This window comes from Synchiropus splendidus, chromosome 8 (assembly GCF_027744825.2).
Source record: "Synchiropus splendidus isolate RoL2022-P1 chromosome 8, RoL_Sspl_1.0, whole genome shotgun sequence".
NCBI lineage: Eukaryota > Metazoa > Chordata > Actinopteri > Syngnathiformes > Callionymidae > Synchiropus > Synchiropus splendidus.
Genome location: NC_071341.1, coordinates 6,274,496 through 6,301,485, shown reverse-complemented (window position 1 = coordinate 6,301,485; position 26,990 = coordinate 6,274,496). Strand labels below are relative to the sequence as shown.

Here is a 26,990-nt window from a genome sequence, read left to right as displayed (position 1 = left end):
ACATGAATGCTTCATGGGTATGTAGTTCCGCCTCTTTTCCCCATCTAAGCCAATCAGCTTCTTGTTGGAACTACGCGTTTCCTGACACGCGACTGTCACTCTTGTCCCACTTCTTCGAGGTCTACTCAGTGAACGCGGCTCCATGGCTCTGCGGTTCTTAGAAATCATCTTCTTCCTTTACTTCGCTTCTCACATTCCCATAACTCTGTTCATCGACCTGCAGGCGCTGCTTCCCGACGTCGTATATCCTCAGCAGGTGGGCGAAAGCGAACACAGGTGTACTGACACTGTTGCTTCCTGTTGATAACGTGAGTGCTCGTCATACGTGTGTCCCGCAGCTGAAGGACCTTCTCAGGTGGTATGCCGCTGAGTTCAAGGACCCCATGGTGGTGGACCCCCCAGAATGGTTCAAATCATTCGTGTTCTGCGAGGCTCTTCTGCAAACACCTTTCTTCCCCGTGGCAGCGTTTGCTTTTCTAAAAGGTCAGTTATGTAATGCAATGATCTTACTATGGTTGTAATTATCTGTTCGATCCAACCAAGTGAAGAAAGTAAACTTCTTATGAACGCGTCTCTTAATGGAAACGTGTCACGGCGAAAGCACAAATATTAGCCTGAATTGTACTTTAAATATTTGAGAGAGGATAAGAGTACACTCAATCTTTCTCGGTCTTACCATTTTCAGCATATCGCTGTCATAAAAATGGAGACACTAAGTGACATTCTGCTGAAATTACTCTAACCTTTCCACATGTATTTCTGTGTTCTGCTCCTTCAGGCAGTTGTAAGTGGATCAGGACTCCAGCCATCATATATTCCACTCATGTGGCTACCACACTGATACCCATCTTGGGCCACATCCTCTTCTATAAGTTCCCTATGGAACCCCATCCTGGTCCTCAAACCATGCGGGAGCGATGGATGCTAATATCCATCTATGCGCCGTACCTGGTGGTGCCGCTGCTCCTGCTGCTCACCATGCTGACCTCCTCCACTTACAGCCCTGCCTCCAGATCAGCCAGCAAGTCCAAGAAGAAGAAGTGAATGAAGTCTGTATTTCACAGATCCAGACTGTGCTGTTTTTAACCATGTGATAAGTTGTTGTATTTCAATGGTTTCGTGACCAACCATCTGATTTCTCACCAAGACATGGTTAAAGTCCTTGTTGCAGTTGTCTTCACACTTGCATAAGTAAACATTTTTACTTAATTTTGTACATGTGTTTTCTGTTTGTGAGACCTAGTCGCTTTCTGTCCAAACTCAAGTCAATCTAAAAATCAGCTTTATTTATTACATTTTTATTAAATAGGTTTCATCAAAGAATCAGAAGTACAGACACTCACAATAGTGGAAATTGTGTTTACGATGAAATAGATCCCCAAACAGGAAAAAACAACCACAAAAAGAACCACATTTCAATACTTCCAGAAGTCTACTTCATTTTGGAAGTGAGCTGTTGGAGCTACTCTAACGAGAGTAGCATTTAAATTGTGCTGACTGACTATATAATGACCTTCTCTGTCGAATGTTGAGGTGGGCAGGTGGTATAACTGGTCTAGCACACAATTTACATGGGAAGATCTTGCTTCACCACGTGTGTAAATGTTATTTTGTACAGTATAAATGAAACTGAATCAACATGAGTCATGGCCAGTTAAGAATTGACCTACATGGAGCATTTTTGTCTTTATATGTACATGGACGATCACCTCTAAAATTAATATAATTTATCCTGTTTATAATAAATCACATTTAAATACGTTTCTAATAACATTAAATGACGGAAAAATAGGTGCGATGATTATGGAGTACCAATTTTCTCCACTAGGTGTCAATATTTAACAGTTAACACACGGGATTTTTCTAGTAAATCGTGTTTACTACACTAAAATGCAAACTCTACATCTGTATTGGTGTTAACAGTCAGTATTATATATTCATTATTATTACTTAGCCTTGACGCGAGAGAGAACACGTGAAACCTGTAATGGTGTTTAGACACATATATAAAAACACCCTGCTTTGGTGCTCATTGGTTTGTATACATGGTTAAAGTCATGGTCAGGTGCTTCAAAACTTTTCGCTATTCGTTATAAAATTCCATATCATGGTACGACAAGGTAATGTCCTTTTATTCGTTGTGCTTCTAGCATGTTTTATGTGCTTCTATAATTTCACTCATTATTCCAAAACCAGTGGTACAACAAAAGTGACATCATAAGTGAAGATAATTTCCAATGTTTTCATAGCATCAGTATGAACTCATAAGCACAGTGGAGATTTTACGTACTTCGTGTCTTTTGGTAATGAAACTTAGATAATACATAAAACAATATTCAATGTTTGACAATACATGACTACAGAAATGACTGCTTTACAATGTGAATACACTTAGTGTATCGTGCATTCTCATGTACTTATGGTGGGGATATTACGTTATTTATATCGACAAATTATGTCACTTTTATGTACATTGCTGTGGATTTTACCGAACGCACTATTTCCTCTAGCGGATGTATAGCACATTTAACGGTGTCTGGCCTCGGCGGATGAATCGGTGGTATAAATAGACAACGGTGCTCTGTGGAGCAGCATTGTGTAAGTAAACAGAGTGACGTACTCTTACGCTGGCGTCTGCAGGATAGTCTGCTCTTGAAGATACGCCATTAATATGAATGTATGTCTTTACTGGACAATCCACGATAACTTCGCGATACGGATATAATCGAACACCAGGGCGGCTGCCCTGTGTCATACCTCAATTTGACCACGAAGGACTCGGTCAATTGATGTCACTTGGATTTCATTAATATTGACTGGACTAGCATCGAGAAGGAACCTGTTCGGACAACTGGTTGTACACGATATCGAATATTAACTATGTCTTCTCCGTAGTTTACCATGCTATTTTTAAAGTCCATTAATAATTGAATGGAGCTAGTGGACATGTATTAGCTTTTGCGTGCTCGGTAGCACTAAAGCTCACTGCATCTATTTATGTTTCAGCGCTCGTTTCCCCTGTTGTTGTTATTATTGTCAAAATATAGATAGCATTCTAGGACATAGCCCTGTGTAGCAGCGATGAGGTTAGGTGTAGCTGCGGGATTATGTCACTACCAGGCTAACAGATAGCTTGTTCTGCTCGGTCATGTCCAGAAGGCTCGGCACCATGTAGACTGACCCGGGTCACACAGTGGATGTGGGTGATGCAAAGCTTGATTTCAGCGATCTAACTGGTCCGGATAAGCCGTAAACAAGGTGACGCTCATGACATTTAAATGAGCCATGTACAAAACCGTGTACTGAGTGACTTTCAAACCGTCGACTGGTGAACGCATCCTGTCATGAATGTGTCTACACAACAAAGAAACACAACATCAGACTGTCACTCCGAGAGCAAGAAGAAACCAGTGGGACAGCGAATTGTGACTTATTGCTGAAAAGACGGAAACCAATTCATCTCCTCATCATGGAGACCGTGGGAGATTTTGAATACAGCAGGAAGGATCTGGTTGGACATGGAGCCTTTGCTGTTGTGTTCAAGGGACGCCACAGGAAGGTAAGTGAAGCCGTCTTCACATCCATCAATTTCATGCCAAAATTCCCTGGTGAGAGTCTCAGGTGCGTTCTTGTTCTGTATTGAGCACAGTGTCATCATGGTTCCATGTCCTCTCAAAAAGTTATCTTGGTCTTTTGACTATGGTTCTGGAAGTAATCTTCAAATGCATAAAATATAATAAAATAAAATTCAATGCTGACTTGATCTACTTCATCAAGAGGATGATTTTATAGTAATAATACTTCCTGTTGAACTGTAATGATTAATGATTTAGGTAGTCTAAGTGTTACAGTGGGAATTGTGTTATGTAATGTAGCACCAAAGAAACACAGTCCACACTGATATAAACTATAGATAATGTATTCAATCTCAGTGAGCAGAAGTTTCAGTGTTGTTAAAAACAATCACAAAGCCGTTTTTGGTTTGATTCCACTCACCTCAGTGTCCTTTCAGTTCCATTCAGTTCTGCTGGCTACCAAGCGATGCAATCCCAGCTCTGTTGGGGGAGAAGTTGGATAAAATTGATGCCAGCCTATTTTTAGGACACAGCTTTTTTAAAACTCGGGATTAAACCGGTTTGTAATTTATAACACCACATTCTCTGTACTCACATGCAAAAAGGGGGTGAACATTGAAAATGTTTGCATTCATGGTCAACAATAAAAAATGTGTACAAATGATTCCAGCTGCTATGCTTTGAAATAAAAATAATGGCTTGATATCCTGCTATCGCAGAGGACAGAAGGATATTGACCAATAACAATAAAGCTTTGTCAATGGCATGTGCGTGACGATCATCTTAAATCGAGTGCTGCGTATTCCCACTGCATCTCAGCTGTAGATCTAACGCCACACAAAGGAGAATCTGTGCTAAAAGTTTTAACACGTTTGTTCTGTATGATAGTAATTTAGGACAACGCAACATGCTTGTGACATGCTCTAATGGCTGTGTCAGTTGTCCTTCTCGTGTCTGTTACATGAATAAAACCATTCTCAATTCATGGATGGAGTGAGTCAGACAGCAGTCAATGACTTTCTCTGCTAGTGGAAAGGGGAGGATCGGGATGCAGTGTTTTTGTCTCACCTCTTTGAGGGCAGTGTCCTGAGAAAGCTGCTGTTGACACCAGTTATTTACTTTTAATTCACTGGATTACTCAACATATTTACTTGCTGGAATGAAGTCTTGGAATAGATGTGATTGGATTTGTAATTTCAGACATGTTAATGTCTATGTACCTGACACAGAGGGGATTACATCATTTTGCCTCTGTTGGTGTGGAGCAGATGGACATGAATTTCTCAATGAATGTCCCTATAAGAAAATGATTTCCCCTATCTCCTCCTTAGCATATATCCAATGAAATACCAGATGGTTTTAATGTTGAGCTGGCATACACTGTGTGTTGATAGTACAACTGTACGACTTAAGTCGTTTCAGGCACGCGAGGTAGGATTAAGTATTAGCATTTTTTTTTGTTTGAGAAAAGTCATGAGATGAACCTGAATTTAACTTGAAGAGCATTGTATTTTAATATGAATCCCTCACATTTGGTTGATGTGGACTGCATGGAATGACTATAACTAGTCATCGAACTTTACATTTTAATTGCTCATGTAGTTGTCGTAAACTTTTGGCTGTGGTCTTCATAAAAGAAATCCAGCGTTCTCTTACCATTTGTATCATTCATTCATTCAAAAAAAAAAAAAATGCTTATGATGAGAATTTGCACATATGAGGGTAAAGTTTTGATGTCAGAAAGTTTAAAAAAAATCACATGGTGCTCATACTGTGTGTTATGTCGTTTTTTTTAATTTGTTTGTGACTTACGCGTTTGTCTGGGTACTTAGCTGAAAAAGTATTTTACTGAGGTACATAGCTGAGAAAAGGTTGAGGACCTCTGCATTAGAGTGTGCGAGTTTAAGTCACTCTTTTCGTACTTTACTGCTTCTCTTGTTTTGGGCCAAATTTTATTAAAAGTGTCACCCGCAGCTAAGAATGTCCCGTGATATTCTAAACATATATCTAATCTAATATATATCTAAATAGAAGTTATTATAATGATAAACATAAGTAGCTAACAAACAACACATGCTGGGTTTTTTTTCATTCTTTCACACATATATATATATACTGTAAAAAATGAAAGTTATTTTGATCCAGTATTTTGTCTACATCCATGTCAAGATCCCATTAGGCTGAGTTTGAATTGACACCTGATGCTCACTCTCTCATAGAGTATCACAGTCTCCTCTTTCCCCATTGTTGTATCATGTTATCATTATGTAAAAGCCCACAGCAGATAAGACTAGTGTACACACTGTTCAATAGCCCCAGTGCGTCAGACCTTAGTGCAACATTTGCATGGTACACTTTTGACGGGGAGTCACTTGTAAAAAGATGATTGAGAAATCTTTTTTTTTTTTAGTACAATTTATTTTATGAAACGCTGTGCTCTCATCCTCATGGCAGACTTTGGCCCCAAGATACGTTATGTTTTGAAGACAGCGCTTTTCCTTGCATCCTAAATTTAAGTTATGTGACTTCTAGTATGACTGTCAATCAAAAGAAATGGAAAGTACAAGCTTGCTTGTCCTTCTTTCCTCTGTATATCTATTCTATGTAGGATCACAGCGCTCTGTGTAAACACTTAATTTACTTGTATTTTCTGTTCCAATTTACTCATAATACACTGAAAGCTTTAGTTTTTATTCAGACATTTATATTGTCTGATGTCTGTCAGTGCAGTCTGATCTATACTATGGGCCAAATGTATACCTTGTACGTTTAGTACCAAGCGCCCAACACTTTTCTGGCCATGGAAACATCATTTCAGATTTACTTATTAATGATAATATTTTTTGTAATATTGGAACCATTTCATAAGAGAATATAATTAAAACATTAATCTTCTGCGGTAAGGGTTATTTCATAGCTGCTGTTGGGTGTCAGGGTAGCAACATTTTTGTTGGCTTGGGTTGAACTACTTGACTCTGTAAAGTGTGTAAAGTGAGAGAGACACCACAAACATCCATACTGGGTCTCATTCATTTGCTGGGATCGGGTGAGCTGAGGCAATCTGACGATGATCTTCAGGCAGTGTCATTGTGGTCTTTCTGTGTTGGCTGCTGTGTCGCACTGTTCATTCAGCATGCATGATATTTTCACACACACAGACTGGGATAGACTCAGACATATAGTGCCGTCAAGAATCTGACATTAATACAGATTCATATAGAAAGCTTCCCTTCGGTCCATAGAGAAGATGTCTTCAACTTCATGCTGGTTTGATGTCTCAGTGTTTCTGACCAGGGCTGACATGGGCAGGTGTTTTTCCCGCTTGTGTGAGCTCAGATCCCTACATGGTCAGTCATCACTGTCATTATTTTCACCAAGAAACTGTATAAGCTGTTTCTGTGTGCAGCCCAGCCACTGACTCCTCCTTTTCAAGTCATTGCAGTATCATAACATCCGTGAGCTGTTGTGGCTAAATTGTTCTTTTGGGTTACACTTACCGACCACGGTTGCTGTCTCTATTCGAAGTGCGTAAAAAACATTGTTTCCAAAATGAAAGCGAATCAATCACTGTGGATATTTCCAAGGCAGAATCCTTGGTCTCTGGAAATAAACAGGCCAGATTGTTGAATAATCTTGAATATAAACTACTCAGACATGGTGAGTGAAAGCTGGATGTAACAATTGTACTCAGTTTGTGTTCTTTCTTGATATGCATTTTTAGAAGACAGACTGGGAGGTGGCCATCAAGAGTATCAATAAAAAGAACCTCTCCAAGTCCCAGATTCTTCTTGGCAAAGAAATCAAAATCCTAAAAGTAAGTGCTACACAAAGTCGAGTGTAAGTAGACACAGAATCAGTAGACTGATTGTTTTGTGTTTTTAATCACTATTTTCTTTCTCAGGAATTGCAGCACGAAAACATTGTGGCCCTTTATGATGTCCAGGTAAGGGATACATCTTCTCCATGTCATCGATAAACCATCATTTGAATATTGTGTTACAGATTTGAATAGAATTTGCTGAGCTTGTCAATGCATGCATTGTTTCCCTTAACATTAATTCGAAATGCAATGGAGACATCTCAGTCTTGACAGTCTAATTTTTACACCATTCATCGTCTTTATTGTTTAACTAGTCAGTGAGGTAAAACTGCAGGCACCTGCTGTGTAAATGAATTGCACTGCAGTGTAATCAGGCATCAGTGTAATGTAAAATTAGGTCGATTGTAGCAGCATTATGGTGACGTTTATACCTCATTCACTGTATAATGCCATTGTGGATTGTACTGCTGACTTCTTGTCATAAATCCTGTCGATAGGATTATGCCCTACTAAACAGGATTAGGAGTCGGACATCACCATCCATGACTCATGGAGACACTCTTGTCTTGTTGTCTAGTAACAAACTAGGTCCGCAGTCAGAAGGAGAGTTGAGAAGATGATATTCCTCATTAGCTTTTGTCTGCTATAAGTCACCACAACACGTGGTACGTGATTGGCAATACAGAGCCAATGATGTGCTTGATTTTGTCATTTGTTTTGCATCTCTAACTTTTGCTACATCACAAATAACTAACTGATCGTTTGTCATAATTCCAGGAGTTAGTTATTTGGGATGCTTCTCATCGCTGGAGAGGCATCATATTTACCTTAGTGACACTGCACTTGCTGAGTTGGGATGAGATACTGTATAAATTGTAGCTTCTTCATTAACTAAAGCATGCTATGGGAGGAAAACTTTTAATGTGTAAATTTGGTGAGGAATACAGGTTTTTGTTCAGTGTTGCGGTTCCCATACACAGGATTTGGCAAGAGATGAACCTGTTTACCGCTGGTCACATTGGATTAGTACATAGAGCAGGGGTCTCCAATATGGTAGCCAGGTGGCCTGTAAAGCCCAAGTGAGTTGCCCGTATATTTTCTACTATCTTATGCATAATTGCGTTTACTGTCTTGCCAGACCATTGGTAATTATTGTGAAGATCCCTGACCAAGGTCATCAGTTTGGTTTGAGAAATTGGGCGACAAAAACTATTAGGGGATATGACTTCAGAGAAAGTGGCTGGGACAATGTTTGAAATGGGGTTTACTTTAGATTAGGCTACTATTAAAGCATCTAAGACGCATATGTTTTAACTGAAATATATATACATTTTACTTGCGTAAATATTTATGCTTCTTCTGCACCAGACCGTCCACTGGCACCAGCACGTCATTGTTTTTGCTCTTTAGTGCTGCTCTACATCTCTTGGATGCGTACGCACGTGTGTTCAAGGAAGGTCGGAATTTTCTATCATACTGAAAATAATGATGTCTGTTGGTATGGTGAAATATTTTTTTGAAATTAGAGTGTATCTTGTTTTGGAAAAGACTTCTTCCTGTGAGTCATCTGATTTTATTTTGGCTTTAATATTTGTGTGGGGTGGAAATAGCAGACCGTGGTCATGAACCTTTGCCTTCTAACAAGAATGACAGATTATGGTAGGAATCAGTCCAAAAGAAACATCCTTGGGTGATTTGTCAGAAAGCTATTTCCTCATACAAAAACAACTCTATTAAAGTAGTTGGTCTGAAATGGGCTGACAACATATAGCGGGATATTGCATTCAAATTGAAATCACAGTCTTTTGAGTCAGTGGGCAAACTGCCATGGTTCTTATAGCAGCCTAACAGCTCGACAAACACATGGATATTACGTTTACGACAGCAGAGTAATCAGATAAAGTGTACTAGAAACTGAGTTGACACAGTTATGTTCTGCGCAAGTTATTTGTCTGTGCTGTTGTAGATGTTAAACAATTAGAGTTGTGGAGTCACTGTGATAGCAGTTCCTCGACCAGATTTCCATTCCTGTCTTATTAGGTTTTTATTTTTGTCTCAATGTTTCCATCTTCTTGTTTTTCAACGACCTTCCCCACGTCATCTCGTCTGGCTTTAGACCAACAGCATCAGCTGTTCTTGTCATCTGCTCATCAGCTTTCACGTGCTGTGTCACTTGTTTGCACAATAACAACAGAAAGGACAAAGTAGGCAACAACCACAGATAAACTGTTTCCATCCAATTGATTTGTTTGGGTTTCTTCCACCAGAGGATATGCATGAACAGGCTAAACAGCTTTAACTTCAAAGCTTGAGATGGTTTAAGTCTTCTAAGGTCTGATGGCTTCGACCTATAAACCAAGCTTTGCAGTAACAATCCATTCGGTGGTCATCACCCTCCAAAATCAGTAATATCTGTATGAAGTTCAAAACCGTTCCTGACAACAACAAATCTCTGAAGTGTGCGCTGACCTTTGGCAACCTGGGATGACGTCACTGTTCTTGGTCAGATCTAGTTCAAGACTTTGTGTGCTCATCTGAATGCCAACTCCACAGATGAAGGTTAATCTCGATGATTGTGTTGACTCTGTTGTGACACACTGATGAATTAGCTTTTGTTGCTTTAACCTGTAAAAGCTGAGTGATTCCTACTGGATACATAAACCCTTGTTAAAGTTAAACCAATATTTGATTGATCCTGTGCCATGCAGACGCTCAGTGTTTCATTACCCTCTTACATAACAAGCTCATATCAAAACAAGGGAACTCTCTGGGGAAGAAAGTGGGCTCCAGATGTATTTGGTTCAGTAAGTCTTTACCAAAGCTAGAGTACTGGACCAAGAACATTTTGTTCTAGCTTAACCCCCTCCTCCCCTCCACGTGTGTGCATACGGACATGCACATGTGATTGGAAACTGAGGCCGGTTTGTCACCAAGGGGTTAAAGAATAGCGGCAGGGGGAACATTTCTGAGAGGGGGCGGGGAGACATTTGAACAACTTTTCCTAGAAATCCTGTGGCACGCAGCTCAGCCGCCAAGTGCAGCATTTCGTCACTCTGCTTTGCTTTCCAGACATTTCACTGGCTCAGACCGGCAAACGTTTGCTGTTGATAAACAGACGGCTAATTTGATGTTTTTTTGGCGTGTGAACACCTGCGCATGTTTACTGCCTTTCACTGCTTTTGCAACTATCATATGGAAAGCGACAGATTATGTGATACATTAAAAAAAGCGATAAACATGCATGTAAACAACTTGCAATTGTGACTTGTTTAATATCAGTCAGTGTCAGTAGTAACAAGAACAACGAATGAGTACTTTTTATGTATCTGTGACATTGTTTACATATAAAATGTGGTACAGTATTAAGAGTTAGGGTTTTGATGATGACCATGATTCACTGTCGAAAGTGCTAATGCAAGTGTTATTAACTTAATAACTGCTTTCCCTTCAGGAGGTAGTGTGTAGACAGTGAGTCAAGCGTGGACACCGGGCTGTTTCTGAGGCAAAGCTGCCCAACATACAGCAGTGTAGTTTCTGAGTCTCCACTGTGTCTCACACTGTCTGTCTCTCTCATGGGTTAGCCCTTCTGTCTTTGTTAGGCCACAATTTATTACAGTTATAGCTACAGTTAACTAGTGACCACCATGCCATACCTAACCTCCTGAAAATCTTAAGGGCTGCTATTTATTTATGTATTTTTCTTCCAGTGTCAACAATCACAAATGCCACTAAGGCATGTAGAGCAACTGAAGAGAACATGCTTTGTTTAATAAAAACAAAATCCATATTTGGTCGCCTTTCAAACTCTTAGACAGTCAACCCTCTTTGATAGAGGGGTGGCTGTTTTTTCTGCATTTATTAATTAATTCCCATCCTCAAAATTAAAATCTTCAAACAAGAAATCAAACAAAATTTTGATATGGCATACAAAGAAACCTTTCAATATTTTCCTTTTTTTTTCTTCCCATATTGAGTTTGTTGAGTTTGAGCTTTTAACGGGATGCCATCCAAAGCTCACTGTCATGTTTAAGAGATTACTATTCCACATTCGTTGGCATTAATTAACTGAAATATGTTGGACGACTGTACTTCGCTCCATTTTAATTACAAAAACATGCAGTTTCTTTTTTTTTAATTCACTGGGATCCCTTTTTTATCATATTCACGCTCAGACTGTGTTTGCCAAACACATGATTTTGCACATGGAAAAGCTCAGCAGTTGTTGATGTGTGGTCAGCATACTTGTCTTACACATTGTTCCTCTCGCACAAAGTAAACATCCTGTTCTCTGTACCCAAAGTTCAGCCTCGCGTAAATACTTAACAACCAGTCTGACATAACTGCTGTCAGTTACACGTCTGTCAGAAATTTGGTCATGTGAAAATACTGAGACTTTGCTCCACAGTGTACTATGATTTCACTGATGACGTGTGTACACCTATGGCCATCTGCAGTCCAGTAATCCTCCGTCCCCCACCCTTACATAATTGCTGGCATTACAGAGATTCCATAACTCATAGTAGCCACAGTTTCTCTGATCGTCTATCGCTGTTGTTTTTACAACCCTACACGCTGTTCATGCTGATTGCTTTGACACAGTGATACTGTTAAAGATGTTTTGGCAACAACTGAGAGCACCGTTGTGAATGTTGGTGAAAACATGTTCTTGATGAGTCGTTAATCCCTTTAGCCCCATGACCCTCTTGTGACTGTACACACTTGCTCCATAATACCACAGCCAGTAGTGGAGTTGTGAAAAAAAATTCAGGGGGATGGTCAATTTTTTTTTTTTTTTTATCCCCATGAAAAACAATGGAGGGTAGTTCCTAGCACAATGGGACATGCACAGATAGACCAAGCACAACCCCTTTCCCCCTTTTTCTTGCATGATAAAAGTCTCTAATTTTTTCTTCATTCTTTGATTCTTGAGAAAAAAACATTTTCTCTCATCAGTTCAATGCTTTAAATGTAAAGGTCAGAGGCCGGACGCAAACCGGCAACCTATTATTTTATGGCTATACCAGAGTTAACTGACTGGTTGCCTGCAAATGATCTCTAAACATTTTACTGGGATAATATATTTGTTGAACAAAACAAGTTAAAGTTGGATATATCTGTGATAACAACAATGTAATGTTTGCCATGGCTTTGGTCTAGCTAGAGCCCCACCCCCTCCTGTTGAGTCAACATTGACGTTGTTAAATGTCGCTGCAGTTTGATGTGCGATGTAAGGGGTATTGGAGTGATATAAGACTTGGCTTAACCCCTCTCAACTCTGGTACTGACTGCAGCGCTCTTCACTCTCCCTTATCTGGGTTGTATAGCAGTAAGTCTAGCCTTTTCATGCAAACAAGTAGTTGGGCCATTGCCCACTGCCAGCACCTGCTGCAGCCTGAGACAGTCCTGGGTGGCATTTGTAAAGAAGCCACTTCAGCCATGGAAATTATGTTTTATCCAAGTCTCTGGGTGTCCGGCAAATGACTGAATATTATAATATAGATGCAGAATATTGTTGTTGGCAGTTGTTATTCATAGTTGGCAAACAACACCAATTGAATTTCAGCGTATCAAGTGTTTGAGTGTTTCTGCGCTATAGTTACCTCAACTGCGCCAGTGCATGGGCAGTGCAGGTTTTCTTGTTTATTTAGAAGCACAAGCCATAAATGTTCTTCGGTGTTGCGTCATTATTTTTGTCCAGTTCCAGTCTCTTCATCAAAACAGGCCAAGCAAGCTCAAAACATCTCTTGTGCTTTCATTTGCATATCTGCTCCAGGGCAGGGGCTGATTCTGTTCTCTGTATGTTTTTTTCCAGGAAACGCCTAACTCTGTTTTCCTGGTCATGGAGGTAAGTGTGGTTGGTTCTAAGTCACATTCTCGCACGCATGAAAATTTATACTGCCTCTTCCTTGTTCCTGGATTCATGGCAACCAATGATCACACACTTCTGCCAATATTTTGTTTCAAAATGGTTTCAAAATAGTATCAAAGGGCCGCATTTTCATAATGATTATTTTTCAAAGCATTCACCTCACAGTTTTTCTTGGAAATGCACTTCTGTATTCCATAAACATGCTTTGAGGCTGCATCTGCACCTACCTGCATGAGTTGTGGTGCCATGTTGTTGCATAGGTTCTGAAATATTCTTGTCACTTTTATTCATTGTGTAAAACATTTGTCAACAAGTCAATAAAACATGTTTTTGTCATGGCGCCAGCCATTTTGTGATGAGGGTGGTGTTTTGACTTTGGGCTATTGCCAACCTAATTTAACTGTCTGTGAAATGTCTATTTTTCTCTCCCTTCTCCTAGTACTGTAATGGAGGGGATCTGGCTGACTATCTCCAAGGTAAGCATCTCGCTTATCTGTCCTGCTGCACACACACGCACACATATTTGTCTTCCTATCTTTGTGAGGACGGTCATTGACATACATTAACATAATGCTTTCCCCAGCCTCTCACCCTAAACCGAACCATCCAAAACAAATGGCTAAACCTAACCTTTACGCTTAACCAAACTAAAACATAATTATAATAACCAAGCTATTTTGTAGATTTAACCCTCAAAATGAGGCTTGACAAAGTGAGGGCCGGCCAAAATGTCTTCACTCTGTTGATTAAAAACTCATACTGGTTCTCACAATGATAGAAGTACAAGAACACACACACACACACAGTTAGTAAACCAGTCTTGTCACATGTGTGAAAGCAAGTCACCTGTAGTTACCACATGTGAGTGTGCTTGTTAGTCTGGGGAGGTTTTATTCTTACTTCAATTTTGGTGATGCTAAACCTATGTTTGCACCCGCTCAAAACCTGAGAGAGTTCATTGTCGTGTTTGTTGTGCGGGAGACACCTGCTTGTCTTGTAACGTTTCCCTTATCTGTCGGCTGATGTTTAACTGCCCATCCCTCTTTCGATCCTTCACTTAATAGTGAAGTCCTGATGCAACTTGACTTTGGCATCTTTGAAGTGGTTGAAAGAGAACCCACATAATTCCTTGTCTGAAGTTGACTGGGATGTCATATTTATTGATTTACAAGGTGCACACTACAGAGGAATCCTCTTAGTCGCGACGGGATCAGATTTTCTAACTCCAGAGGGGAAAAACTAAAGATGAAGTTTCTCCATTTTAAGTTTCACGCTTGTGAACCAAGCTTTTGTGGACTTCAATTGGCTTGCTTTGTTTTTAATAGGCAGCAGTGCATGTTGTGTGCCATGTACCAATTACACTCAAGTCAGGTTGTACTTCATTGGTCCACACCGGATTATGTTTAATGTCAGACGTTCAAATGCTGCAACAGAGAGCATTTGAATATTAACCATTGATTCTCATGTGGCACAACCGTTTTCTCGTGTTCTCCTTCAGCCAAAGGGACTTTGAGAGAAGAGACGCTGAGGATTTTCCTTCAGCAGATCGCTGCAGCCATGCGCATCCTCAACAACAAAGGGATCATCCACCGCGACCTGAAGCCTCAGAACATCCTGCTGTCCTACACTGGTCGCAAAAAATCTAACGTCAGTGGCATCCGTGTTAAAATAGGTAATTGAGAAATATGTGTCAATCTAAATTATTTGTGCTAGTATAAGACCTGTGCCCTGAGGCACTCCGGAGAAGACGCTCAACGTTGTTCAGTAGCCATTAACTGATAAACTTGGTGCTAGGTAGATTTGATGCAGTCCCACTAATTTCTTTTTATTGGTTTGATTTGTTTTTGTTAAAATATAAATTCACTCACTCACTCACACATTAGAAACCACTGCTCCGGTCTTCCTCAGCAGGGCTGCTAAATCAGACGTGCACTATGGATTGTATTTACCTTTGACCTTATGCCTTGTGATGAGTGCATGTTTCTCAACTACAGACGTCAAACCATCAGAGAAGAGCTTCCACTCTTTCTGTCTGTCAGATCATTGCTACTTGGTCCATTGTTTTTTGTCCAGACAGTTTCCTTGAATTCAAGGAAAAAGTCAACACAAAAACACATCTACACATGTTTCATTCCAGCCCCTGTACTTTTACAGTGCATTTGAAATAATTCATGAATAGCTAATAACAGGATTTTTATCCTATTTTATGTATTTTAAACATCACCATTCTTTTTAACACCACTCATTTATGCTAGTCCCTGTGATAACTGGATTGTTTTATCTCTTCAAGCGGACTTTGGCTTTGCACGCTACCTTCAGAGCAACATGATGGCGGCCACGCTCTGTGGGTCCCCCATGTACATGGTCAGTAATGCTTGTCTTCATTTTGTGTTGACCTTTTCTCCTTGCTGAGTTTGCAATTTGCATCGTGACCATTACCTATGACCTTTGCCCCAGGCCCCCGAGGTCATCATGTCCCAGAACTACGATGCCAAAGCTGACCTGTGGAGTATAGGGACGGTGATCTATCAGTGTCTGGTTGGAAAGCCACCATTTCAGGTCAGGAGCTAAACACTGTAGGAGCAAGTTTATTTGTGTGTGAATGCTCATTTACATTCACGTTCAAATTTCCAGGCCAATAGTCCACAAGACTTGAGGATGTTTTATGAAAAGAATAAGAACCTTCAGCCCATGTAAGTAGTAGGTCAAAGATGATTGCTGTTTCTATAGTAACATCCTTGATGGTGCACTGATTCTTTTTATTCATGATCTCATCCTCAGCATCCCAAGGGAGACATCTCCAGCACTTAGCGAGCTTTTGCTGGGATTACTGCAAAGAAATCAGAAAGACCGGATGGACTTCGGTAAGAAGTGTTATAGACTGTGTAGTTAAACCTCCGGAAATCCAATCACTGCAGTGGTGGTGATACCAGATTTCCTATTTTTCTTATTTTCTCCTACGCCTCCTTATCTGCAGACACATTCTTCAGCCATCCTTTCTTGGAGTCACCGACTGCCATAAAAAAATGTAAGCATAAATATTTTCTAATCATCGAACATTTGCCCGTAACAACTGGAAACACTTTAATATTCACCCCACAGCTTGCCCCGTGCCAGTCCCCAGCTCCTCTAACGCACCAATGGACAGTTCTTGTGGCAGCTCTCCATGCATCCGCTACAACTCCCCTCCTGTGAGTTGCTGGCCATTTTGTCGCAAAGCACCTGCTCACTTCGCTAATGTTTTTTTTTCCCTCTGGCTTGCTTTGTGATACAGTCTCTTCCAGACATGCAGACTCTTGCAGAGGATGGACTGTCGTCTCCACCACTTGGTCTGCCAAACTTCTTGCAGCTGTCCAAAGAGTCTGCCGGTAGCACCAGCAGCAAGAACTCCTCCTCAGACACTGACGACTTTGTTCTTGTGCCTCACATCTCTGCTGACAGCTGTAAGAGCCCCAAACACAAACATGATACACCCAAAAGGGCACCCTTGTTTAACTGTTCAACAGATGTTTACTCAGCTTAGCTTATCGCTGTAGAGAATACATTGCGGTACTTCTCTCAAAATGAAGATGCACCTTTGGGTGGGTCCCAAAGAGATTCATCGGATTGAATTGAATCGTTCATCACATTTCACAGATGACCAACCAATAGGTGCACCACGCCGGCCATCCAGCGAGTTCCTGATGTGTGGAGGGTGAGTAGTTATCTGCCCTTGAAATCACCAGCTTGGGAGTAGATCGTCATGCGAAACTTTCTCCCTAATAGTATGTGATTGATAGTATGTGATTGTTATATTGTTAATCAGTAATTATTAGTACATTTAATTGTGTAATATGTACTCATTGTGTTATAATTGATGTTATGTAACATGTATAATTTAACACATATAGGTTTATTGTTACATAAATTGAACAGGTTTGTATTTTCTGCACCACTAAATGTTTCTCCACTGATATTGATACTATAAGTGAGTCATGATGATAATGACTACATTAATTAGTCCAGTCTCAATAGAATGAAAATAAAAATATGTTTGATTACAAAAGTAACAAATGTGAAATTCCCATTTATTCCGAACAATTATTCTCTCTATTGTGTCATTGCGGCATTCGGGTGATGAAGAAAATATTCTATGTCTTTAAATCCAAACTGGTTCTCTTTTGGCTCGACATCTGAAGGAAGTCCTTTCCTGTGTCCTCAGGAGCTTGTGATGCCTCATCGATGGGTTTTTCATGGGTTTTGTACAGTATTTTGATTAACTGTACCATTGCTTTTCAGATAAAGCTCTGAAAAGGAACTCTATTAAACATTAATTATAAAGAAATGACCACACTTAAGAGGGAGTGGTCGTCTACAGAAGTGCAATTTTAAAATCTCTAAAGGACCAATAGAAAGAGGAAACAATCTGATAATTCCATTCTAAATAGAATAGACAGGGCAGCGTAAATTATTCGACCCTAGATATTGAAGCTATACACAAAATCCTGCTGTTTCCTTTTTTCCAGGACCTTGTCACCTCTTTTCTTGACATTGGCTGTCACTTTAAATATTGTAGAATGACCTAATCCATTCACATAATTCCACGCCTCGTGCAGTATGTCCTAAATTGTTATTCAGAGAGAAGTAGCAGTGTGAGGCTTGGAGACAGAGCATTGCGCTGCCATCCCCCTCTCATGGGCTGGAAACCAGGTCATTGTAGAGGCGACAGACTTGCAGATCCGCTGTCCTCGCTCGCTCTCTTTTTAAATTGCAGCTGGTCTCTGACCCATAAAGTCTCATCTTTATAGGAGCACAACAATAGCTGTCATCTTTCTGCCCTATATTAAGCTAGTATCGATAAAGCCTTAAGTGGCACGGACAGGAATCTAAAACCCCTTAGATGGATTCCAGCGTCTCCAACACAATATTAGCTGATTCAGGGTCTTTGTGTGTTCTCTTCTTGGCCTCACGTGTCATCTCTGGTTAAGTCCCTCCCAGTCCATTGCTGTTACATAATACTGGTTTGGAACCAGTGCGACTCAAACCGCCAATTCCTCCGCCCATCCCCCTCCTGTCAGCAGATGCTGCCTGGTTCTTTGATTCTGGCAGGTCCTGGATCATTTTGTCCCTTTTTTTTTTTTTTTTTTTTTTTTTAAGCAAATAAGCTTCCTTTCTCCGACCTGAACATGGAGTGCTTGTCCAGGTTTGTCATTGGTCGTCCTTCAGCTCTAGCCACTCCCCATAAATAACCTCATTGGTTCTCATTCTGTGTATACATGGAGACCACTCCTCCATGTCTGAACAGAGAAGTTAAACACAAGTCCTTCCATGTGCCCACACGCTGAAGTAAACAAAGAAACATTTTTCCAGGAATCGTTGCCTTCTCTTTTTTTCTCAGTATTGTTTTACAATTGCATGCATGGGTGTCGACACTCTGAAGGAAGTGCCGCTCATATGGAGCGAAGAGACGAGAGCAGACCGGCTAACACGCCTATTTTCATTCAGGCAGCAGCAGCAGACACCAGGGCACACTCCCATGGTGTCTCCCAGGGCCGAGACCACCCCGATCCCTGTTCCGACCCAGGTCCGCAATTACCAGAGGATTAAGCAGAATCTGTCCAGCAGCCCGACCACCACCCTCTTCAGCTCGCCCAGGTAGGAGGGATTGTTGAGCTAACATGATGTCCTCCCAATACCTGTGACGTTAGACGATACTTACCTCTGACTAATGTTTCCCTGCGTGTCACATAACACTGCGGCTGTAATATTTCACCAACGTTGCATCAGAGCGGCGGCTGTAATGGGCTGCCTGCTATAAGATTTTTTTGGGTGTGAAGCTAGAACTGATGGAACAGCAGAGAAGCAAAGACCTGCTATTCACAGGAAGATGAATTCTGTTTGTTCTCCCAAGCTGGTGTCTGGGCACAAGAGGTACTGTGGCCTTGAATCAACTGGATTGCTAATTATTCTGCTGTGACCTTTTTAGATTTGCTAATTCATTTTTCGTGTCTGTGAATGAAAGGCAGTCCATCTCTAAAACAAATGGAAATATCGTCTCTCTGCCGCTGCCTCGCTCACCTTCTCTTGTCAGTCAAATGAAATTGAGAGTTTTGACACCTTGACCTCCTTGTACCTGCACAACAAATCTTGTTATGCAGGTGTTCGCTCTTCAATATTTGTATATGAACAATAATATTGATCTTTCTTTACGCCCTTTGATTACACAGACGGCTTTGAAATAGCAACACGTAAAAACAAAGAGACTACATTTTGTGAGACATGTTTAGTAGTCCTGATTTATTTTTTCCCCTGTTTCTACTTGTGACTCTGTTATTGGTTGTTCTTGTACAGAGTACTGAAAACCAAACAAATTCTCTATTGTAGTTCCTTGTTTTTCTTTTGTTGTTACACAAGACCCGTAATAAAAATCCAAACTTTTGCTCCTGTCACTTTTGTTTTTAAAGCAAAACATTTAAACAAGAAAAACTCTTTGAACTCTGTCAAAATATGGAGGTCATAATGAGAAGCAGCAATGTAGGTGAACTACAAAAACATCTTACATAAGTGATTGGCAGGCACCCTGAACTGGCGGTGATGGAAAAAAAAAAGATGTCATGCAATGTTTCCAAGAATTTTTAAATTTGTTTTTGCTGCTGCGTTTCAACATTTTTACCAGTTTGTGGATGCATTTTCTGAGTAGGTCATTTATTTAAAGGAAATTTGGTTATGTCCTATGAATTTGCTATAATGCATTGTAGATGACACCTTTATATTAAGCTTAACTGAAAATGTTTTTCTTTCAAGGTCTGGCATGGTGAGACGCTCCAACACAAGTCCAATGGGTTTCCCCAAAGTTAGCTCCGGGTCCCCGTGTGCTGCAGACACCCCTCAGACGGTCGGTCGCCGCCTCTCCACAGGAAGTTCTCGGCCCTACTCTCCCTCGCCTCTCGGTAAGAAGCTCTGACATGTCCACACTTGTTCCCAGAGTATTGATCAGATTCATGAGCATGACTGAAGGTGCACACCAAAATTGTTTTGTTGTTGTATATCACACAATAAATTGAAGCAAAGTTTGGGAAAGCAAACTCTTACAAAATTTTAATAAAATTTTGATGCTCCTAAATACAGAAGTAGAAGTTAAATAGATGTGGTAACACATTTGATGTTGATGTGATTTATTTATGTACTTTATGGTTTTGAGGTACACTTTCATTTCTCTCTCCCCCTTACACACTCACCAGTGACAGATACTCAGACTAAATTTAAAATGAATTGAACATTTTAAATTATCAGTAACTAGATATGACTCTCTTTCATCCTTGATCAGGATGTAGCATAGCTAACAGACAGGAAGATGAGATGATAGTGTCTCCATGTTGTCTCAAAACAGAAAACATTCTCGCTTTATCAGGAGAATGTTGAACTCTGCTGTGAAAAAAAAAGCTTATCATCAGATGCGGCTATATCGACTGATCTCAAAATGATAACTCAAGCACCATTAGTGTTGTGTGTGAATTCATGTGGTATTTTAATTAGATTTTGTACTGGATATTGTAGATATTTTAGATGACTGTGCTAAGAGGTGCATTGTATTTGTTTCTCTTTAATAGGATAAAATAAAACTTCATTTTCGTCAAATATGCATATTTGTCCAAATCACTGTCTGCAGTTGGAACCATCCCTGAACAGCTTGGTCAGTGCTGCTGCCACCTGCAGACTCATGAAGCTCGAAGCCGCAGCTCCTCAGGAGGTCAGTTCATGGTCAGAACCTAAGCCGCCCTCTAAATAGCCTGGTAAAGGCACGCATGTGACTGTGTCAGGCAGCGCCCGTAGATGACATTCTACTCTGGAGCCCAGGTCACTGAAAGAGATCTGTGTAATGCATATTCAGGGAAATCATGTGGGTGAAACTTTATAATGGGTGTTGCATAAGCTGTGGTGCAGGAAGATGACACTCACTGGTCAAAAAAATATCTGTTTTCCACTGTATTATTGATAAAGAAATTATTTTTAATCCCTCTTATGTTCCTCTTTGTTTTTTCTGTCACAAGTGAGTCATGAAAGAGAGCTGTTCATAATTTTAACCAATTAACTTGAAAGCTAGCGCTTTACTCTGAATGTTCCTAGAGTTGTTTACGACCAGTATCCTCTTCTAGGTTCTCCAGGCCCGTCCTCTCAGCTCCTGGGCGCTCGCCTCCAAAGTACTCCCACTTTGACTGAGGTTTACCAGACCAGGCAGAAGCTCCACAAGCAGCTGTCAGACCCCGTTCAGCCCTCGTCCTCCTGCAGTCATTCTCCTCAGCTGGGCCGCCCTGGCCACCTCAGCTCCTCTCCCACAAAACTCTATTGCACCTCCCCCCGCACATCAGACTGGCTGCAGAAGTCTCCTTTGCCCACCATCATTGGCTCACCTACCAAGGTGAGTGAAGCCCTGAAGCAAATTCCCAACCTGTGAATCATAAGGTTTTTAACTGTGTCTCTTTATTTACAATCCAGACCATATCTGCACCATTTAAGATACCCAAAACTCAAGCGTCGTGTAACTTGATGGCCTTGGCTGACAGTCCAGTGCCCACCAGAACGCTAGCAGATGCCCGGGAGGTCTGCACTCATCACTGTATGCCCTTTCATGGTGCCCGTCCAGCTGCTCCTGAGGGCAGCAGGACTTTTGGCAGGTGGGAATCTTTCAACTTCTGCTGGTACCTTTTAATAGTGAAACTCTCTTTTCAATAAAGTAGATTTGTGGATTAAAATTTGTGCCAGTAAGTTCCTCACATATTGTCATCACAGTAACTCAAAACATCCATTGTTAAAACAACTTTTTAAAGTGCTCTTTGGTTCAAGTATTTACAGGGCTGTAAGACTTCTTTAATACGACCGTGCAGTTCATTTCACAGTCAGACTCATTTTATCTTAACTAGTCTTTTCCTGGTAGTATTCATTTGACCTTTCTCATGTCTTGCATTCTTTTTCACGACTTTCTATGTTTTCATTTCCTCCTCCCTTGGCTGTGCTGCATTTTCCACAGGTCGGTCAGCACTGGTCGTCTGTCTGAGCAGCAGGTCAGGATCCCTCTAGTTGGACAGCCCCATCAAGGCAGCACGGACAGCTTGAACACAGAGCGACCAATGGACACAGGTATCATCAATGAGATGCAGAAACACAGTACACATTTAAACATTAACATTACATTTCTTTATGTGAAGCTCCTGCTGGTCCAAGTTTGCCTGCATGTGGTTCTGCCAGTCCTCGCACCGTCCTCTTTACTGTGGGTTCACCCCCTAGCAGCAGCACCCCTCCCACCTGCAGCCATCTTGGTACCCGACCACGGACCACCTCAGGTGGGAATGCCTCCTTTATATGTCTAAAACCAGAAAGTAGAGAGTTCAGAGTTTATGTCAAGGTTCTCCTTGTCCCCCTTCAGTGGGTTCCAACAGTTCTGCCGGTTCCCTGTGTTCCACCAGTGGGCGTGTCATCATAGGCTCACCGCCTGGCATGGCCATGGGCTCGTCCCCACCAGGAGGTTTAGGGTGTGGCCAGTTAGTTCCTGGCATAGATGGCACATCAAATAGTCCCCGTTACGTTCCGTATGGAACATCTCCACCTAGCTTAGAGGGGTTCATTACATTTGAAGCCCCAGAATTGCCCGAGGAGACCCTCATGGAGGTAAGCAAGTAAAGTGTGCTTCTCTGTTTTCTGGTTATTGGAATTGTTTTGCTGAGTTTCGTCAACATTCTCGACAGCGTGAGCACACAGACACTCTCATGCACCTGCGCATGATGCTCTCCTTCACTGACTGCATACTGGAGATGGCTGCTGTCCGAGCTGGGGGTGCAGAGCTGGGCGCCTCTGCTGCATCGCTCTATCCTCCACAGGAAAGTGTGGTCGTGGACCAGATCAGCCAGCTCAGTAAAGAGTGGGGGTAAGAGCTGTCGAACTCTGCCGGTTTTGACAAGATTTGCTGCAAGGAGAAAGTTTAAAAGCAAGTATTTACTGCCCTCTACAGGCAGGTGGAGCAGTTGGTGCTCTACATGAAGGCAGCCCAGCTCCTGGCTTCCTCTCTTCACCTTGCAAAGGCTCAGATAAAATCTGCCAAACTCAATCCGTCCACAGCAGTTAAACAAGGTGAGAACTGGGCGGGAACTGCGAACACAAAATATTCACGACGAATAACGAATTTAATCGCCCTCTGTTTGTCTGCAGTGGTGAAGAATCTGAACGAGCGATACAAAAACTGCATCTCTCTCTGCCGGCGGCTCACCGACAAACTCAACCATTTTTTCTCTGACAAGCAGCGCTTTGTGGACGAGATCAACAGCGTCACTGCTGAGAAGCTCATCTACAATCACGCCGTGGAGATGGTCAGTGGCACATTCAGCAAACGGCTTCTTATTTGAGCCCATTTCTCTTACTAAATTGCCTTTTGCTGAAGTGTTTATTCATTCATTTACTTTTTTTCTCAACCCTGTTTCTCACATCAAGTCTCATTTAGTTTATCTGACTCTGTGCCTTTATTTTCTACTCAAATCAAATTTGTTCCTCAGGACTATTAGTAAATATAACATGAACTGCATAGATTTGCATTTTTTTAATTCATTTTGGTGTAATTATTATTTTTTGTACACAATATTTTGTAGATAATACATCCCATACCATTATTTGGCACTTCTCTGCCCTGTGGAATAATTGCATTCAGATATTTAATCGAATTAATCCCAGTGACTGATAAATTCCTTGTAATAAGTGACAACAAATTATCATTATTTTGGTGACTATGATGACACCTGTTCATGATCATTTCGGCATTCTAATAATAATTCAAAGTGAAAATCTATGATAATATTTCAAGGTTGTGGTTTGTATGTGCTAATTTAAATCTTAAAACCACACCCCATTCTTGTCTTTAGTGATCTAACCAACAGGCTGTGGCATCTCTTCCTGTGCTCAGGTTCAGTCCGCAGCTCTGGATGAGATGTTCAAGCAGACTGAGGACATTGCTTACCGCTACAGCAAAGCCGCCATGCTGTTGGATGGCCTTTCTAAAATCCTTCAAGATCCTGCAGATGTTGAGAACGTGGTCAAGTGTAAGAAAGGACTCTGATTTGTCTTAAGTTTTTTTAATTATTGATGTGCTAATAAATCTCTGAGTACTGAACTTTGTCTTGTTTCGCAGATAAAGCCAGTGTGGATCGGAGGATCTCAACCCTCTGCTACTGCACTGTCACGCTGTATGAGTAGCAGCAGCAGCACACGTGGAGGTTTTAACCCACCTATCATAACCTGTAAAAATCGCTACATATCCATACACTTTTACTCAAGTATTTACCCTACAATATTAGGACTGGGGTCCCCTCACACGAGGTGTATCTGGTATACACCCTCACACGCTGTGGGACCACACCCTTATGCTTGACCTGCATCCTCAGACAACACCTGCTATTTTAGTTCTTGTAGCAGTTTAAGCACTTTGATTTTATTCATGTTATTTGTTATATTTCTTGCTGCATCATAAACTGAACTATAAGAAGCAAATGATGCGCCACTTTCAACCAAAGATGTCAACGGATTCCGAAAACAAGGACTTGATCTGCAAAGTTTCTGTTCGACTTTTTTATCTTAATGGACAAGATTTTTTAAATACTGAAATGGAACTAAGCTCCAACAGACTTTTTACCTTCGAGAAGCAGTTTCTCAATCCTTCTTGCTATATGATATCATCTGTTTTGTTATCAGTGTTTCAGTTTGTATTGTCTTTATTTATTGGTTCTGAAGAAACACCTCGAGTCCAGAGGAGGGAACGATTTCGATGAAATATTTTGTCAGTGTAGCAGACTGATGTTCAACTCCTGTTACTCGAAGCCACAGAGAGCAGAGGACGATCTAGTAACTGCTGTTTGCTCTGATGTGGTCAGTTCAAGCACTTTAGTGTCAGCGGAGGATGTGTGGGGGAGTGGGACACCTGTGTCAGTGTCAAAGGTTGTAATGTGAAGGCTTGTCAATTGTCTTTCTACGGCTCAACTGCAAGATCAACAAGTCGACAGGATAAATCTGCAGAAGAGTTTGACAAACAAGGCCAACTCTCAGATGACTACATGCATCAGGACACTCCACTGTTTTTACTCCATATTATTTTTACTTGAGTTTAAAAAAAAAAAACAAACAAAAAAAAAACACAGGCTCGTAGTGAGACTGCCGCAACCAAACATGAAAATAGTTCTGTATGTATTTATATTTTTCTGTATTATAGGCTGCTTTTGTCTTGTAAACATTGAAAACCTTTATTTAAATTGATACAGGGATGGACAGATAACGATATCACATGAAACCTTTTAACAAGTTTTTTTAAAGGAAGTTCCACAGGTGAATTGTTGTCCTGCACTGACAAAGACTTGTTGAGCACCCTGTTGACTTTTAGGAAAGGGAGGTAGATGTGCACACTGTCACGTGACCTCAACAGTCATTGAGCAGTTCATTATTCACAAGTTACCTTAATAACAACCTATTGGATGCGTAACAATTTCTCAATATGTGTTTGTTTTTTTAACGAAACTTGATGTTTGCAAACTGTAAATATATATAAATATATATTTGTATGTGTGGTGCATGTTTATTTAGCCGAGGGTGTGTGCGGGTGTGAGATTTTTACGTTGGGCAGCAGCCCTTCCTGCCTGTCGGTCAAAGAGCACAAATCTTTTAATGTACATATTTAACTTTGATACCTGTCCGTCTGCCAAGGGTTTGCTGTAACTTATGCTGGCATTGCAGGAGTGTGCCAAAATATAAACTTAACGGCAGCTCCAACACTTTCTACCATGATTATTCATGTCAGACCACACACATTTGTTCAGCTGGTCTTCAGCTAGCGTCTCTGAAATGGCTTGGAAAGGATCACATTTATCTGGGACTGTCTTGCTGTCTCGCCTGTGCTCTCAGTGATACCTACGGTCTGTCCTGCGTGCATGTTTGAGGGTATCAACTCTGATGTCATCAGTATCAAGTAATAATAGCAAGTGGCTTTATGAAAACAAGGTCGCTGTCCTCTGTGTTGATTCACAATACAGTTCTGTGTGCGGATGATAAAGCTCACCAGACTCACCTGGGACATCAGCCTGTTCTGAGGAGCTCTGTAACATTCACAAGCACCAAGTGACAAAAGAAAAGAGTCCCTGCTCTCTACCAACATGGAATGTCTTAGATAAAAGCTGGGCGACAAACCTGAAAAATAATCCTGTAGGAACTGTAGAATCTTGAATGTATGCATCCTGTATCTCCTCCCGGTCCAGCTCCTCCTGCTTGTGTTTTGGAAGAACCCTCTCTGAGCTGACCCTGAAAAATGCACCATTTTTTTTTTTTTGTCTGTGTCATTGTTCTTTATGGAACTCAACGCAATCTTTGTTAATAAAGAGATAAACTAAATATAGCTATTTGTCTGATTTTTTTATTAATAGAAAGGATACACTGAACCGTTTGGTCTGGTATATTCATCCCTGTGGCGTCACTCATGTGCTAATGCAGTGCAGGTCTTAGGTGCATATAAACACAAGCACTTTGTGTTGGATTTGAGAGCAGGATTCGCTTTTCATATTTCAATAAATTTACAATTATCTTCCCATCATTTTGCCAACAAATCATTTAATTATTTTTCTTTTAGTCCAGTTGAAATGTTTAACACGTTTCTTGAAATCTGAGTTTTGATTGATCCCAAATGCAATAATTCTAATTCAAGTTATTTTATCACTGAACGGCA

General features: G+C 40.9%; 2 protein-coding genes across 2 annotated transcripts; both read left to right on the top strand.

Moving 5' to 3' along the window:
• The first annotated feature begins 95 nt into the window (after nucleotides 1-95).
• Nucleotides 96-1,209, top strand: tmem97 (transmembrane protein 97). Its single transcript, XM_053873353.1, has 3 exons — nucleotides 96-256; nucleotides 339-483; nucleotides 779-1,209. Exons 1-3 carry the CDS (start codon nucleotides 143-145, stop codon nucleotides 1,042-1,044), a joined length of 525 nt encoding a protein of 174 aa, XP_053729328.1. The 5' UTR covers nucleotides 96-142; the 3' UTR covers nucleotides 1,045-1,209.
• Nucleotides 1,210-2,582: 1,373 nt separating this feature from the next.
• ulk2 (unc-51 like autophagy activating kinase 2) lies at nucleotides 2,583-26,770 on the top strand. The gene is made up of 27 exons (XM_053872772.1): nucleotides 2,583-3,559; nucleotides 7,297-7,389; nucleotides 7,477-7,518; nucleotides 13,208-13,240; nucleotides 13,704-13,740; nucleotides 14,763-14,936; nucleotides 15,555-15,628; nucleotides 15,722-15,823; nucleotides 15,899-15,957; nucleotides 16,046-16,128; nucleotides 16,242-16,292; nucleotides 16,367-16,455; nucleotides 16,539-16,707; nucleotides 16,901-16,958; nucleotides 18,749-18,898; nucleotides 20,048-20,193; nucleotides 20,913-20,993; nucleotides 21,400-21,662; nucleotides 21,740-21,918; nucleotides 22,272-22,381; nucleotides 22,450-22,584; nucleotides 22,668-22,909; nucleotides 22,987-23,165; nucleotides 23,250-23,368; nucleotides 23,447-23,604; nucleotides 24,192-24,327; nucleotides 24,417-26,770. The coding sequence occupies exons 1-27, from the start codon at nucleotides 3,470-3,472 to the stop codon at nucleotides 24,479-24,481; spliced, it is 3,117 nt and encodes a 1,038-aa protein (XP_053728747.1). The 5' UTR covers nucleotides 2,583-3,469; the 3' UTR covers nucleotides 24,482-26,770.
• Nucleotides 26,771-26,990: the final 220 nt, after the last annotated feature.

Bases quoted from the DNA above. Each gene is read 5' to 3' on its own strand.
- ulk2 (XM_053872772.1), top strand. From the start codon at position 3,470: ATGGAGACCGTGGGAGATTTTGAATACAGCAGGAAGGATCTGGTTGGA. The intron at 13,241-13,703 runs GTAAGTGTGGTT...CCCTTCTCCTAG, and splicing joins CTGTTTTCCTGGTCATGGAG to TACTGTAATGGAGGGGATCT. The intron at 21,919-22,271 runs GTGGGAATCTTT...CATTTTCCACAG, and splicing joins GGCAGCAGGACTTTTGGCAG to GTCGGTCAGCACTGGTCGTC.
- tmem97 (XM_053873353.1), top strand. From the start codon at position 143: ATGGCTCTGCGGTTCTTAGAAATCATCTTCTTCCTTTACTTCGCTTCT. The intron at 257-338 runs GTGGGCGAAAGC...TGTGTCCCGCAG, and splicing joins ACGTCGTATATCCTCAGCAG to CTGAAGGACCTTCTCAGGTG. The intron at 484-778 runs GTCAGTTATGTA...CTGCTCCTTCAG, and splicing joins AGCGTTTGCTTTTCTAAAAG to GCAGTTGTAAGTGGATCAGG.